This window comes from Numida meleagris, chromosome 24, assembly GCF_002078875.1.
Source record: "Numida meleagris isolate 19003 breed g44 Domestic line chromosome 24, NumMel1.0, whole genome shotgun sequence".
In the NCBI taxonomy this organism is placed as follows: domain Eukaryota; kingdom Metazoa; phylum Chordata; class Aves; order Galliformes; family Numididae; genus Numida; species Numida meleagris.
Window position 1 is genome coordinate 1786010 of NC_034432.1, and position 16218 is coordinate 1802227.

The 16218-nt window shown below is 59.3% G+C and overlaps 1 protein-coding gene across 11 annotated transcripts in view; it reads right to left on the bottom strand.

The window, feature by feature from the left end:
• ARNT (aryl hydrocarbon receptor nuclear translocator) overlaps positions 243-16218 on the bottom strand; it is an 18240-nt gene continuing 2264 nt past the window's right edge. Inside the window, exons 3-23 of one of the 11 annotated variants that reach the window (XM_021376455.1) lie at positions 15185-15229; positions 14037-14081; positions 11802-11846; positions 9172-9385; positions 8793-9006; positions 8645-8710; positions 8433-8532; positions 7980-8045; positions 7384-7469; positions 6921-6997; positions 6628-6762; positions 6072-6146; positions 5170-5321; positions 3438-3548; positions 3160-3238; positions 2797-2920; positions 2426-2525; positions 1827-1980; positions 1185-1344; positions 937-1094; positions 243-378 (exon numbers count right to left, since the gene is read on the bottom strand). In XM_021376455.1, coding sequence (XP_021232130.1) covers positions 289-378; positions 937-1094; positions 1185-1344; positions 1827-1980; positions 2426-2525; positions 2797-2920; positions 3160-3238; positions 3438-3548; positions 5170-5321; positions 6072-6146; positions 6628-6762; positions 6921-6997; positions 7384-7469; positions 7980-8045; positions 8433-8532; positions 8645-8710; positions 8793-9006; positions 9172-9385; positions 11802-11846; positions 14037-14081; positions 15185-15229 — 2296 coding nt within the window. In that variant the 3' untranslated portion in view covers positions 243-288. The remainder of the gene's footprint in view (positions 379-936; positions 1095-1184; positions 1345-1826; positions 1981-2425; positions 2526-2796; positions 2921-3159; positions 3239-3437; positions 3549-5169; positions 5322-6071; positions 6147-6627; positions 6763-6920; positions 6998-7383; positions 7470-7979; positions 8046-8432; positions 8533-8644; positions 8711-8792; positions 9007-9171; positions 9386-11801; positions 11847-14036; positions 14082-15184; positions 15230-16218) is intronic. The other 10 variants (XM_021376457.1, XM_021376454.1, XM_021376456.1 and 7 more) reach the window with 10 other exon arrangements.

Here is a 16218-nt window from a genome sequence, read left to right on the forward strand (position 1 = left end):
GGGGCAGCGGGGAGCTGGGGACGAGGGGGGGGGTGTCCTGGGCCCGGGGGGGGGGGGGGGGGGGGACGGGGGGCCCCCCTTCCGGGGGGGGGGGGGGGCGGGCAGGGCCCCGCTGTCCCAAATCCTCCGGGCAAAGGGAAAGCGCCGCGGCCCCCAGGAAGCGGGCAGAGTTCAGCAGTCTTTGAACGACAACAACGGCCCCAGCCCCGGGCGTTCTCTTTTCCCCCCCCCCTCGACACGCGGAGGTTTGTGCCCAGCTGGGGTTTGCTTTCCCCCGGCGCTGGCGTTTTATTCTGAGAAGGAAGGGAACATGTTCAACTCGGGGAACTCCTCGTTGTTGTAGTTGGGGCCCTGCTCTCCCAGCATGGTCAGCATGTCCTGCGGGCACCAGAGGAGGCAGCGTTAGAGCAGCGCGGGGACCTGGGCTCCGTGTCCCCAGGGCTCAGCTCTCTGCGCCCAGGACCCCAACTCCCCCCTTTCCCCCCCCCAGGGCTCGGCCCCCTGTGCCCCATCCCCACGTTGAGGTGAAAGACCGAGGGACGTGGGGCAGGGGGGGGTGGATGGGGGGGACTGGGTGCTCCCAGGTCTTTTCCCAGCTTGGTGGTGCTGTGACTCTATCTTCACCCCCCCCCCCCCCAAAGGGGGTTTTGCAGATTATGGAGTTTTTTTGGTGTTTGCTTTGTTTAAATGAGAGCCAGAAGGGTTCACTGGTGGCAGAACCGGTGGGATCCCGCCCTGATCCCGCATCGGGGGGACACAAAACCGCCCCCCAGGGACACTCTGCCCCCCCCAGGTGCAGCCCCGCCAGGTTTGGAACCCACGCTCGGGAGGGCTGAGCCCCCAGCGCTGCCCCCCGAGAAACAAAACCCACTCATCCCGGGGAGCTGGGCCCCCCCAGGCCTCAGGAGGGAGGGGAGCAAAGCGCCGTCATCGTACCGAGAAGGGCTCGGGCTGGCTCGGCTGCGGCTGCTGCACGTGCTGCTCCGCGGGCGCTGCGCCGTGGTGCTGCCCCTGCCACTGCGGCCACATCCCCACACCTTCAGCTGCTGCCCGGGGCTGGAACGGGGCCGGGGTCTGCGCTGCTTCCGTGGCTGCTGGACAGGGACCGAGTCAGCAAAGCGCGCTGCAGCCCGGGCCCGGGCCCCCCCTCCCCCTGCAGCGCCCTGCTCCTGCTCCGTACTCACCGAAGCCCGCGCCGCGGCCGGCGAGGTTCGGGTACGCGGTGCTGCCGGGGGAAGCCGTGGAGCCGGGAGCTGCCATGGGGCTGAAGGAGGACGGGGTGCCCTGGAACGTCCCCATGCTGAACGAAGGCGGGCGGCTCTTCACCGCTGGGGACGGCACCGCCTGCAAGAGGGCAAGAAATGGAAGGAGGGGAGCGCTCAGCCCGGGCCCTGCCTCGGTCAGGGCGAGGCGCTGCTGCACGGCTGGCTCAGCATCGTGCCCTCCCCTGGTTCCTGCAGAGCCCCGGGCTGAGCAGCTCCTCCCCCCCTCCATGCGAGCGCTCATCCCTGCGTGCGCACAGCACCGAACCCCGCCGGGAAGCGGCCGCGAGACGGGGGGAGCAGAAAGGACCCCCCAGGACTCCGCTCAGAGCAGCAAGCATGTTCTCCCTCTGACCCCTTCTTCCTGCAGTATTTCCTCGGCGGAAACACTCGAGCGGAGCAAATGAAAGCCACGAGCTGCGGCGAAGCGCGGGGCGAGAAGGGAGCGCGGGCCGGCCCAGCAATGCACCCAGCAGCCGCTGGCTCCGTCCCTCTGCCAGCATCCCGCAGCCAGAAGCGCACGGCGGAGCTCGGGGCCTGCGCTGCGGGTTCGGGCTTTGCTACCTGGGGCGTGAAGGCCGGCCGGGTCCCGGCAGCCCAGCTGCTCCCGCTGACCTGAGCCGGGCTGGCGTGGCGCGAGATCTGGGCCAAGATGCGGCCGGCCGCCGACGGCTGCTGCTGGATGATGTTCACCGCGGGCACCATGCTGCTGCCGCTCCTGGGGGGGGAGGAGGCCCTCAGAAGGATCCCAGGAGTCACGGTTTGTGGGCAGGGTCCCCTCACCCGGCTCAGCTCCCAGCATCCAAGAGGCGCAGCCACCCCGCAGAGGGAAACCAGGGGGAAAAACGGGGCTGGGGAGGGGAAGGAGGGGGAGGACCCGCACGGCGGCACCGGCTGACGGTCCCCAGTGCTCCTCGGACCCAAAGCAGCACTGGCAGGGCAGCGAGCACGCAGAAACCCCTTCCTTCCCTACCCAAAACCCAACGCCTGCGGGGGCTTCCCCCGCATTTCTGTGCCCGCCCTATAGGAACACATGGGCAGACAACCACCGCCACGCAGCGAGGGGCCGAGAGCCCGCAGCGCCTGCAGGGGGTGGCACAAACTGATGGGGAACAACGTCAGGACAAGGCAGAAATTACAGCAGGGAGCACAGGAAGCTTCACCTGAAGTTCTCAGCGGGCCGCGACGGCGTGAAGGTGTTTCCCTGCGGGAAGAGGGACGGGGTGGCAGGCACCGTGCTGGCAGGAATGGCTTTGCTCTGGTCTGCAGGGAGAGGTTCAGAGATAAGCCCACGGGAAGGAAGAGTTTTGAGGCAAAGCATCGAGCACGATTGCTCCTGATGCAGACACGGGACTCCAGATGGCATCGTGAGAGCCCGATTCGTTTGATTTTCTCTCTGACAGGAGCCACCCACCCCATGCCAGAACCACCGCTACTCCACGAGGCCCGGGCTGAACGGATCCGTGCGGGAGCAGAGCACACCCAGACCCAACCCGAAGCCGGTGAGCGTGCACTGCGCCCCAGCGCTCCCTACCTGCACTGATAGCGCTGTACATCTCCCCGAACCTCGGGTCCCTCTCCTGGTTGAAGAGGCTCTCTGCCTTCTCCAGCGGCTTGCTGTGCTCCGCGCCGGCAGCAGTCACGGGCTGCACAGGAACCTGGGAGCGGACACGAGCGTGAGCACCGGGCACGTGAGCACAAAGCGGGGCACGAGCTGGGACCAAACACCCCTGCCCACGGGGGCAGGCAGGGGCTGAGGGCGCAGGTCTGCGCCGCTCGGGTCGGAGCACCTCCCTGCCAAACTCCCAGCAACCTCGGCTCAAACTCGGCCGCCTCTGAGCGCCCAGGGAAAGGGGATGATCCCGAGAACGTGCAGCCAAAGCCCCTCCTCATTTACCTGCGAGTGGTCATACCCGGACAGGCTCTCTCTTCCCGGGACCACTTCCAGCTCTGTCTGCTGCGGCGGCTGCTGCTGCCTAAAATAGAAAGTGTCTGTAACAGGAGAAGAGCGGCTGCTAAAAGCCGAGGGAACGGACACTCTGCGGTCACAGCAGGGACAGATGAGCCCAGAGGAGTTCACTGCTGCAGAGAGGAAGGGCTGGGTGGGAAGGCTGTGGGACAGGAGGGCAGAACCAGCAAGGGAGGCACGGGAAAAGGAGCTGAGCACCTCCTGACCTTGAGGGCAGCTGTGCTGCGCCCATCTCCAGGGGAAGGCTGACACTCTGCCCCAGCTGGGGCCTCTGCATTGAGTTTGATAGGGCAGGCCGAGATTCCTGGCTTGAGTTCCTTTAAAGCAAAGAAGAAGAAGAAAAAAAAAAAAACAACAGATTAAAAAAAAATAGAAAGCAAACAGCTGGGGCTACCGCGTGCAGGAGGACGGGTCTGTCCCAGGCAGGGCTGCAGGCTGGTTTTGCAAAAGCTGTTCAAGTGAAGGATCCTTCCTCCCAGCTCCCATCGGCCCTGGGAGCGGGGCCGGCCACGGAACACGCTGCTACCAGCTACGATCCAGGGGCTCTGCCCCCTCCACTCAGAGCAGGGAGTAACCTACACCGCCTCTGTGCCACGGTTACAGCACAGGCGCGGGTCGGAGGGGCCTGCGAGCACCCCCCCGTTTTCCATTGACATCTAGAGCAGACACCCCAGAGCTGGAGCCCGCAGAGACCACGGCACCGCCAGCTGCTGTGACCCAGACACCGGTGGAGCTCTCTGTGCCGCTCTGCTGTTAACTGCCAGAGGTCATTCGCCTCCCACAAGAAAGGAGCAGAGGTCCGGCGTTTTCTCAGCAGTTCTTTTGCTGGTTCTGAAGCGGTGCCTGATCCTGAAGGAGGAACAAGGTCATACAAATAACCCAGAGATGCACAGGGAAACTGCATCACGAGCACGGCCACGGGCTGCTGCCGGCTCCGGACCCGCACGGCGCTTTGAGAAGGGGTTAGCACGGATGTGAGGATGGACATGCATGGAATGAGTGAGTTCAAAGAGATCTCTCTACTGCCAGCACAGCGATCCGCGTGGGACGCAGCCCTGCACCCAGACCACGGCCCCTTGAAGCCAAAGGGATGGGACTGACCCTGCTCAGCCCTCGATGCTCCCTGACCAGAACGCACCTCCCTGCCCCTGGAGGGGAGGAAGCGAAGTGCCACTGCCTCCCGGCTCCTTCCTCACCTAAAATAAAACGCCAGTCCTGCCTTGCCACCTGCCCACAGGCACAAGCCATCCAGCCTGGCCTGCAGCTACGAACCACGGACAGGAGTTATTGTTCCCTTTATTTCAGCTGCTGCTCCTCTGTCAGGGCCCTGGAGCTCCTCGAGGGGAGGGGCAGCACTGCTCACTCCCATAGAGCAGCGTGCGCTGCCAACACGGGACGGGCAAGAGGGAAAAGAAGAGAGCAGCAGCGAGGGCAGCCTGCCCCTCCTGCGTCCGAGGACAAACTAAAGCAGCGGAGAACAACAAGCATTTACCTTCTGCCATCAACTGTTCTGCTCACGGGAAAAGCTGCTCAGCAGCAGCTGCCCTCCCAGCCAGGACAGCAGGAACCGCATTCAGATGGGAGCTCCACCAATATCAGAGCTCTGAATGCAACCACGCGGACGGGAACCTCGCTCCGGCAACCAGAACAAACCGAGGCGCTGCCGGAGCTGAGCTCTGCAGCCTGCTAAGCCCTACCACGGAGATGGCCAGAGGGGTTTTCCTGCACTTTGCGGCCCTTTACATCTGCCACAGCCCAGGCAAAGGGCACGCAAGGGATTTCCCAGTTTGTCCAGGGCCTGCGCTCGCGCTGCTGGGCAGCCTGGTGGGGGAGAGGCCAAAGCTCCCGTGGTTCTGCGCTGCTCTTTATTCTGGGGCAAGATCCCATCGGGTTCGTGCGCTACCACTGGTGGTTGGCAAGTCATTTCCATGTACATACTTGACGTTGGTGTTGGTACAGATGATGTACTCAATTTCATCCGAGTAGGGGTTCTGGAAGGTAAAGGAGCTGGTTCTCATCCAGAGCCATTCCCGGTTTTTGGATCGGAATCGGAACATGACTGACAGAACCTGGCCTTTTAACTTCACCACCTAAAAAAACGTAATGCCATCAGTAGGACCTGACACAGGGAGGGGTCGAAGAGCAACTTGCTTCTGAGCACAAGCCCCCCCCCCACTAAAAGCCTGCGATGGCCCCCGCCTCAGCAGCAACGCTGCCCGACACCCGGATGATATGGGAGGGGGAATCTAACGTCACCGCTGTGGCTTTTTGCTTTGCTCATCTCTTTGCACTGGTGGGATGTATGAGAAAGCCTCCAGCGAAAGAAGCACGCGGCGCTGCTTCTGACGCCGGCTGTCGGGACGAATGGATATGAGCAGCTCTTTTCTGGAGCCATGAAAGCACGGGGCAGTCTTACCTGCCCTGCCACAAGTCCAGCGCCCTCAGAAATAAGAGTAACCACAACAGGGCAAACAAATCACATCCATTCCGAGCTCTGCAGCACTGGGCTGGGCCCTAGGGACGAACCAGTGTTTCAGCCACAGAAGCATGTTCGAGTGTAGGCTCTTTGTACCCATGTCTCTGGCCCTAAAAGCAGACTGGACCAGCAACCAGAGGATGAATTCAAGCGTTAGACATCAGATGCTTCTGCTTTGTTTTGCACTACTGCAGTTTTGTGACTAGATCTGCGACTGCTTGCCATCGGGGAAAGAAGAAATACCCAAGGTTCACTCTTTCCTTATTTTTTCCTTTTTCTCCAGTTAGTTTCATTGCTTTGCAAGCACCAAGGCAGTCTAAGTTGAGCACCACACCACACGCAGAGGGGCACTGAAGGGTTTTACCTGCTGAAAGCTGTCCCGCAAGAGCTGCTGGTCTTCTGGGTGGCAGAAATCCACAATGTCTTTCCCCAGAAGTTCCTAATTTGAAAGGAATGGGGAGAGAGATCGAGCCAGTTTTCATCGGGAACGCACGCTCCCTCCTCTCCAGGTCTGCTCCATTAGTTCTGTTGTGCAGAGCTGGTTACTGCTCCCCCAGCTCCATTCCCCCCCCTCCAGCCCCTGTTACACAAACCAACTGCAGGACCCGGCGTGCTGCATTTCAAAGAGAAGCACAACAGCATTTGGCAAACGTTTGATCTCCAATCCAAACGGAGGCAAAAAGCAATTTTAATTGACGTTTGACAGAGCTCAGAGCTGCCAGCCCCGTCCACGATCAAAGCACTTCAGAAAGCGGACGAGAAGCAACAGCAGGAGAAGGAACACATGCCCGGGTTGGGCCCTGGGCCCTGTTTTGCCAGGCGTGTCAGACAAGCAGAGCCGTGGTGCACAAGAGAGAGAAGGAAAAAAAAGCAAGTCTGACCAGCAGCTCGTTCCTACGAAGCCCCTGCTGCTTTCTCACCTGCGGCTGGTAGCCAACAGTAGCCACGCAGCGGTGGTCTATGAAGGTGAAAATGCCTTCCGTGTTGTGTCGGGAGATGAACTCTGTTGGCTGGCAAACATTGCTCATGTCTGTACAGTTGGGCGAGCTAGTGACCTGCAAGGAAAGGCAGGCAGCGTTACCTGGTGCTGTGAGCGCTGCCTTGTCCCGGCCAGCCAGTCCTGCAGGGGGATTTGGAGCAGCCAGGGAACACAGTGCAGCTCTGCAGACTTTGAGGACGATGCAATGTTGAGCCACTGAAAGATGCTACGCACCTGGAGTCTGCCGATGGCCACCAGGCAAAACTTGCTGCCCTGGCCCGCGTCCGGGTCATCGTCAGGCAGTGAAACACCTGAGAGAGGAGAGCCAAAAATTCCAGCAAGGTCAGTACAGGAAGAACTGCTGGTTTCGGAGGAGAAAAGGCAGACGTGCAGCTCTGGCTTTGACACGCTTCACCACCCCGTTTTGTAATTCAGAATCCTTTTCCATGAAGGAATTTGGTAAATGAAGCTGCCTCCCCGCTCCCTTTCCTTGCCAGGAGGGTTCAGGTTCTCTAACTCCCAGCCAGCAAATCAGACAGCCTAACGTGACTCTGGCCCTCGGCAGAGGGTGCTGGTCAGACACAAGCCTCTCATCCCACACCTGCATTTGCCTGCACCTTCAGCTCAGAGAGGGGACAGCTTCAAAACCACGCGTTCCCAGGCACAGCCAGAGCTGCAGGCTTTGAGGAGCCGTTACCTGCAGGGGGCCAGGCCTTAATGTACCCGGTGCAGTGCACCACCACGTAGTGAGGCTCGCCGTCCTTCGTCGCTCCTAGGCCGTTCCTTGGGAGAGAGAAACAGCTCTGAGCACGCCGTGCGTCACGTCAGGTGAGGCAAGTGCTGTAAGTGCCTCTACACAACTCCCACAGAACGGCTTCGAGGTAAAGAGAGACTGAATGTAAGTGCAAGAGGCCTGAGGACGCAGCCACGGACTCGTTGGAGTCGGGAGGGACCCTGGGTCCTCTCCTGCAGAGCTGCCTCCCCGGTGGGCAGCCCTCACTGGGTCAGAACCTGCCTCAGTTTTCAATGAACACACACACAGCGCACACCAGAGCCCAGCAACAACAGCCTGAAGAACACGTGGCTGTAAACTGACTTCAAATCCACGTCTGGAGTAAAGGAAGACTGATCTTTCTTAGGCTGAACTCCAGCAGCACAGAGGCACTTCGGTTCCTCCTCCAGCAGCTCTCTTCCAGCTCACAGTGCCACGATCCCAGCACTCTGCTGGAGAGCTGCAACCCCTCCTGCTCCCGGCGACGCAGAGGCCTTGCCCACAGCCCTCGTGTCACTCACCTGCAGCGATTCCTCATGAAGCTGAGACGATTTACAGAGACCGCATCCACTGAGCTGTTGCCACACCTGCACCAGAACGAGAAGTCAGGGGGAGGAAATACTTTTGTCTTTCTTGGTCGACGTCAAAACAATCCCCCGATCTTGAATTAGCCCAAGTGCTCCATGAACAGGGATGAACCTTCGAGTCCCCATCACGCAGATGGGAAGCACTCATTCTAGGTACTTGATGAAGAGCAGTGACAATAAATCGTTACTTGAAACCGAGTCTCCTACAACAACAGCAGAGAGCCACCTCAGCACAGGGCAAGTAAAAAACTCAGCTGGCAGCTCTGCGTGGAAGGCCGTGCCACGTTACAGCTCATCCAGCCCAGAATGGGCAAAAAGAACGGGAGCAAAACGAGCGAGTTCAGCTTCAGCCTCGAGTGAGACGTCCCTGAGGATTCTCCCCGTTACCTCATGCGGCAGATGAAGGATCTTCGTGAGCCCATGCACATCCTCATGGACTGCTGCCCCTCCTTCTTGACCGTGCCCGTCTTTAAATCCAGGATGCGACCTGAAGAAGGAAGGAGAACCCAGAGGTTACCGCAGCTCGGGTCCCTTCCCCAGCGCAGGCACCAGGCAACGTTATTAGGAAACCATCAAGAGATAAGTGTCACCAGTGGTACCTTTAGATGCACTCTCAGGGGGGGCTGCAGGATCCTTGTTAGAAAGGCACCAGGGTTTGGTTCCTTCTACAAAGGGAAGGTTTTAATCCAAGTCCTTCGCTGGCTTCCACGCTGCCCGCCCCTGCCCGCCCTCCCCGGGCTGCGTTACCTGTCAGCGCGTTCTCCGACGTGGAGAGCTGCTCCCTCAGCTTGCCCACGTCGTCCGGGTGCACCTGGTCGTACAGCGTGCTGCCGAACCACTCCGACTGCGGCTGGTTCAGGACGGGAGTCACCGAGTCGGACACGTACACCACCCTCCCCGTCTCGCAGGACACGATGAACAGAAAGCCGTCGGCCGCCTCCAGGATCAGGTGCTTGAGCTCCTGCGTTGGCGGCAGACAGACGCGCTCTTACTCCAGAGATCAGCAGGGGACACCCCGCGAGAAACCAACCCCCCCCCCCCCAATTTGGGCACCTCTCTCCGCCACCCTCAGCCTCCCCCGCTCCGTGATGGCAGCGTTCCCCAGCAAGCAGAGCTAAGCCAAGACCTGGTCGGTGAGGAAGGAGGGTTTGTAGGTGCCGTCCGTGGAGGTGTTGCCCGTGCCGCGCAGGGACTTCATGTGAGACACGGCCATGCGCAGGATGGTGAGCTTGTCCGGCTTGCGGGCCAGGGCGCTGCAGGTGGGCACCATGTCGGACAGCTCCGTGATGTAGGCGGTCATCTTGTTCCTCCGCCTGCGTTCGATCTCGCTGTGATTTTCCCTGCAAGAAGCCGGGGAGGAAAGCGGGAGAAGGAAGTCAGCGCCGGGCCGCGAGCTTCCGCCGCTTCCCCACGTCAACGCTGCCGCGAGGCCGGAGCGCGAAACACAGAGAATGCATCGGGGTCACCGGGAGTTAGGAGGACTGCAAGCACCTCGCATGCTGGTCGTGCACAAAGGGACGCGGGAACGAGTGCAAGGAGAAGAGGCTGCAGCTGCAGCTCCTTTGCCGCGGCCGTGAGAGCCTCGCGCCAGGCCACGCTGCTCCCCTGGTACCTCGTGAGGGCTACGAGCAAGGCTACGCCGCTTTGAAAGACAAAGAAGCTTTTCCGTCACCTTCGGAACGCCTTAAGCAAGCCAAAGCACGTCCTCCTTCACCACAGCCCCTGCTCTCAAGGTGGATTCGCCAGGCTGGAAATGAAGGCTGCTCGATGCCCACCCCGCTCCTGGCTGAGGCCTGCACGCATCCCCCCCCTGCAGGCACCCGCGCATCTCCAGTGACCACACAAGGAGGCCAGGGCTGCAATTAAGACCCGGATATCTAAATTACAGCGGAGGAACCTCACCTTGCACTGCCCTCACCGAGATGCTCCCCGTTACACTGAGATCCCCTCCCAGTGCCGTGGCAGAGGGGGAAGCTTTAGAGCAGACACGTGCCTGACTCCTGCACCACGTGAGGCCAGCAGGGACAGCCCCTGTGCCAGGCAGAGCCCTGGGTGGCACACACACCTCTAACGAGGCCCTGGACGAGTGCTGACCATCCTCTGTCCCTCCTGAGGCTCTTCACCTGTCTTTTGCAAGGCTGCCCACAAGGCACATTCCTCCCCAGGGCCCTGGGCTCAGGATGTCGCCTTGCAGACCCGCTCCTTTCCCCCCAGCGCTGCTACCAAGCGGGCTTTTCCCAGAACAGAACCTGTGAGCCAGGCTTCCTACACAAAGGATGGATCAGATCTAAGGGAGCAGTGGTGGGAACGTGGGATGAGATGAGTGTTGGAAGAACACGGACAGGCAAGCGAATTAAAGAAGACAAAACACAAGAAGGGAGCACTGCTCAGCACCAGGCGCGTGCGGTCACTCGGTGACCTCGCTCCTCACTGCAAGAAACTGATGTTCCGAGTAATAAGTGCTTAATTATCACACTCACCTTTAATTCAGCTTCTCCAAACTCGCACGCTCGAGTGTGACAACAGAGCTACCTCCACTACAAGGCTATGGGGGAACCACCAGACCTCTCACTTGCCCCACTGCCAAATATTCCCCACCCCAGGTTCTTGCCTGCAAGAACTCACTACCAGGGAAACGGGAAAGGGTCACAGCTTCATGCAAGAGAAATCCACGGAAACTCTGCTGTGTTTGCTGTACTCACAGCCCCACCCCTCGGTCTGCCTTATCTCCTCAGACATTCAAGCTATGCAGCACCACAGTTCGGGAGGGCTGTGCTGGGGGGGCTGCATTTCAAAGCAGGGGATGAGCTGAGCAGAACCAGGGCGTCCTCAGCACCCCGCTGCTCCAGCCCCACACTCCAAGAACAAACCTAGGGGGGAACAGCCCAAGGAAGGGACGGGACAAGCGTGCAAGATGGCAGAGCACAAAGCAAGCCACTCTTTGCAAATTATCAAAACAAGTTATCAGCAAAAAAGCTGCGGGTGGCGAGCAGCAAAAACCCTTGATGGCTTTTTAAGCTGCTTTGGGGTTGGTTTTTTGAGGGCTGCATCTCGGGGCAGTGCTTTCCTGCTGGAGAAATGCAGCCCCTGACAACAAATCTGCACCGGCTGCGAGCACGCACTCTTGGGGTGCAATGCTGGATTAAGGTACTAACACTGCAGCCCTGGGGACGACTGCTTCAGCCACTGCAGTGAGAACCACAGCCCCTGCAAGGCTGCAATCAGCAATTCAGGGAACAGAGAGAACCCTGTTCCCAGTAAACCTGAGTCGTTCTCATGGGAAGGGCTTTATCTTTCCTGGAGGCTTTTTACCAGGGCCATGAAATTAAGAGGTGGGGAGAAACCACCAAGCTGCACGAGAACACTTCTTAACGCCTGCCCTGACACTGAACCAAACTGCATCCCCGTGAGAAAACCTCGGTGCAGCGGGAGGAGGCACGTGGCACCCCGAGCCAGCACGGGTTAGCAAAGCTGCGGTGCTCAGTGAAAGCGGCGGCCCAAGCACGCTCTGCCCGGCAGCTTTCAGGGAACAAATCCCTCTGTGCATCCCCCAGGGACGCTCTTGCAACAGGACTGGGCGCCTTTCCCCTCCCGTGCCCCATTACACAGCCATTTCCAGAAGTCTGCTCATTTTCGAGTCCTCTACTGCAGCAGTGGAGGGGAGGAGGGGGGGACAAAGAGAGGAGGGATGCCTGGAGAGACACGAAGGAGAGGAAACACTCTGCTGGTCCATGCTCGCAATCCCCGTTCTCCTACCTGGCAAGTCTCTCCTTATCCGCTGAACTCTGCTCATCATCAGACCTAAAAATAAAATCAGCCAGCTAAGCTAAAATGGAAAAAAGTTGAAAGGAATGAGAAATGGGAGGATGCAGGAGGAAAGCCGGCCTCCAGGCAGGCCTGCTCCGCAGGGCAGCGGTTCCATCAAACACAACGGGCGCTCTGCACCGCGGCAACGCAGCGCCTGCTTGAAAGCTTTAAGACACTGATCAGAACGGTGAAATAGGGGGGGGGTGGGGGGGGGTTTGTATGGAACTGAGTGCAGTTTGCTCCGTGCAAGATTAAGAGGTTAATGGCACAACTACAAACAGGGCCCCCGAGCGCATTCAACTGCCCTTTCTTCGGAGGGAAAGGAAACGGATGGAGGATAGCCTCCTTGGTGTTATTAACGAACCAGAAGAGCAGATTGAAGGAGAAACAACAACATCTGAAGACAGCTGAGTTCACAGACAGCGCAGCTCGCAGCGAACACCACACACCCCCACAACGCTGTGACACAGACACGGTGCAGGGCAGTGCAGCTGCAGGACCCGCAGCAACGCGGCCGTTACGTGCAGCAGCTACAAGGAGGCACGCGGGCGTCCCCAGCAGCAGGAGGAACCTGCAGACCCTGTTCTGCAAAGGCTGCTACGTTTTTCCCCTTGAGATCTGGCTGCCCTGGATAACAAACCACCAAGAGGAGCTAAAGCAAGGCTGTACGCCAGGCAACGCATCTCCTGAGCTGCAGCCACAGGTCTCAGGCCTGGAGAGGTGGCAAAGCACGCGGTGTGTGTCCCTGGGCACAGCGTACAGGACAGCAGGGCTCCTGGGGAGCTGGGAAGGGCACGACGTGGGCAGTGTTGGGAGCTCCGGGCAGGCCGAGGCTGTGCCACTGCTCCTACAGCTCAGTCCAGACACCAGAGACCTCGTCCCTGCTCTGCACCTCCCGCTGCCGCTCTCAAGGAGCTGCCCACGGCAGGGCTGCCAGCAATCAACTCTGCACTGCGGCCCCAGACACTGCAGGCAGAGGGGCTGGGTCTCAGCAGCTGCAGCAGAGCGATGCCTGCTCTGTTTCTTTGTTGTTTCCCCCCCCTCTCTTACCTTGCACGAATTGACCAGGGTGGTTGAAGGCTGCAGCACGGAGGGAGCTCAGATCCCACTCCAGCTCTGGCTCTGTACAGCCAGCTGGGAGGGTCTTTCACTTAGGAGACCACGAAGCCACCCAGCCCTGCAACGCTTCCCTGCGGGATGTCCCCTTGGCATCCTGTATTGTCTTAGCACTTGGATCAGCGGCGTGCCATGCCTTACGTTCCCAGAGCCTATGGCTCACAGGAGGGAACAAAGCTGCTCTCCAGCTCACACCAAGTATTTCCAGTTTACCTCGTTTCAGACCCACTTAAAAAAAGCTGGACAGGCTGAGTTTAGAAGTCCCCCTGGTTACAAGGGGGATGATCAGCCAGGAAGCTGAAGCACTGAGCTGTGATCTCTACCCCCGTGCACCGAGGCCCTGAGAGGAGCCCCTGGCTCCGGCTGCACCGCGGCGCAGACGTTTTGGGAAGCCCTTACTTCCAGCCCACCCATCTCACTGCACGACCTCAGGGAGAGCGCAGCAGAGGGCCCCGCAGCCCGCACCGCTCCTGGTGCACCCACGGGTGGGATCTGCCCCACTGACCCCTAGGGCCCGCACGCAATCACCCTCCTCTCAGCGAGGCAGGCGACGCTGGGCCCCGCCATGGGGACAGGAGCTCCCAGCGCTCAGGACACCCGGCACCACCCCAAACCCGTGAGATAATTCTGTTTAGCTCCACGGGCTTCAGAAAACCCCAACACCAACAGGTGGAGGCAAATCACTGCTCGCTGCGTTACTGCTCGCGCTGGGAAGTCTCCGTTTCAAGGAAGCCTCTGCCTGACTGCCCACCAAGCACACAGCCACACACAGCTGAGCACAGCAACGGCCAGGAAACCCCGCTCAAGTAAAACTTGAACCAAGCGAGTTTCCCGGGCAGGAGAAAAGAACAAGAGCCCAAAGCAGCAGCTAAAACGTGGAGGAAGAGGATCAATTCCTCACGGTCATAACCAGTTGGTTCAAAAAAAACATCAGGGAAAATATCGGGGTGCGATATCCTTCGGTGCAAGCGCACCCTCCTTCGAAGGAGAGAGGAATGTAAGGGATGGAGGAGGGCATGGCAGCATCCCGCACAGCACGGAGGGCTGGCACCACGGCAGAATCCTCACCTGGCAAATCGCTCCTTGTCGTTCGGCATCGGGTCGTCATCGCACCTGGGAGAAGGGGGAGAAGAGCTGGTGAGGGTTCACCCTTTTTCCAAAGGCACCGACAGGACGAAGCTTATCCCAGCACGTGGAAAATGCCTGGCGTGGGACGGGAAACTGCTCTTCTGGAGCCACACTCCTCACTGAGCTAGGTAACATAATTAAGCTGGAGGTTTCTATCACCCAGGCTGCGTTTTCCACATCACATTTCTGTCAAAGTCACCGGCGTCTCCTTCAGTAATTTCAGCACAAACACACAAGGCAACAGGCTGAGCTGAGCCTGGAGACACAAACCAACACCTGCAGGCAAAGCACCTCCCGGGCAGACCCTGTGCCCACCGGGGCCATTATAACCTCAGTGCCACGTGCAGTCAGCTCTAAACGACTTAGACAATTAACGGACGGACCTGCGAGCTGCCCAGCCCTAAGCCACGGAGTGAGACTGCAAGCAAATGACCGAAGAGCTTCCAAATCTTCTGCACTCCACGTGGATCGTGGGGAGATGCCTGCAGTCCCGCCAGCTCCTCGGGAACAAGGAGGCCTGTGGAACTGGAGCATCTTCACAGCGGGTGTAAATGGAGGAACGCGTATCTGAGGCGCCAACAAAAGCTCAGCATCTCACTGCTGCGCCGACGAGCCACTGGGCAGAGGATTTTTCTCTACGACAAACGGGGGCTTGGCCAACAGCTGGGCTCTCATAGTGCAGAAACAACCGGGAGAGTGCTGAGAAGGAACCACGGGAACTGCTTTGTTTTCTGTGGGGCTGGCACTGAACTCTGTAACTCCACCGCCCCGAGCCCTCAGCCAGCAGCACGGCGTGGGCACAGCACATCAAGGGGTGGAAGGATCCCTTCCCAGCCAGAGTCCTCCTCCAGGCTCACAGAGCCATGTGCACAGCAGCTTTGGCACCAGCTGCAGATGGAGGAATGCTGCTTACTAAGGGAAATGGAAGAGTCCAAGGAAGCGCGGCACTGCCTCCTTCGGAGCCCCTCCTTTCCCCCTGCTCTGCTGGAAAGGAAATGCTGCACGGGCAGCAAGCTCCTCCTCGGGGGGGTGCAGGGGCATCCAGACCACACAGCAGGAACTTCCATGCACACAAGGCTCTCCCTCACCTGAGGAATTTACTGTTCCCTTCGCCATCATCATCAAAATCAAGCCTGAAAAACAAGCAAAGTGAGAATTATTAACCAAGCAGTTTCCCTTTTGCAAGCTGCTTTTCCCTGTGTCCTTGCAAGGATTTAAGTAACGCCAAGTGCTAACATAAAACAATTGACAAAGTTTAGAGGAGTAGAGAAGACATTCTGCTACGTGCCTAGCACAAACAGCAGGGAGACAGCTCAGAAGAGCTGAGCAGCCGCTGCATTCCTGCTCCAAATGCCTCAGATGTCGCAGCAGCGATGCCACAACTGCTCCTCGCTGCTCGAGGGACTGAGCAACACCCTACAGAGCACTGCCAGCTCAAAAGTTTGGATCAGTTGCCTTAAAAAAAACAAAAAACAACAACGAAAAAAGAGGGGAGGGCAAAACACTACAAGAGCCGCAGTTCAGGGCCGCACAGCTGGCATCCTCAGACGATGTCACCGTGCTGTAAGGGGAGCAAACACGTTTCTAACAAGTGTATGGGAGAGGCCAGAAAGGGCTTCTTGCTGCGCTTCCTTCCAGGATGGAAAACTGGCTGGCAGAGGCAGCGTGCTCCGAAATGAAGTGCAAGGAATGAGCAGCAGCAGCGCGGGAGGAGCTGCGGGGACGGGGAGCGCCAGCGAATGCAGGCCAAGGAAAGTGAGCGACGAGGAGGGCGGGAGGGGGGGGGATTTTAATTAGCTTGAAAGTTAAGAGGAGATTTCTCGTGCCAGGAATTTAAGAGGAGCCACTCAATGTCCTTTTAATTTGCAGAGGCATCTGCTGCAAAGGAGAAGCCTCCCACAAGCAAACTGCAGCTTCCCCGCACGCCCTCCCGGAGACACGCAGCTGCAAGGATCTGAGCAGGGCACTGACAATCCCCGCTCTCTGCCGGGCTGCAGCAGCGACCTGCTCGCCCCACTGCTCCAGCGACGCTGGTTTCAGCCCTTGGGGAACAACCCCCGTCTTCTGCGGGCTCTAACTCAGCTCCTTCACCTCCTTTGTGCGTAACACAGAACAGGGAACC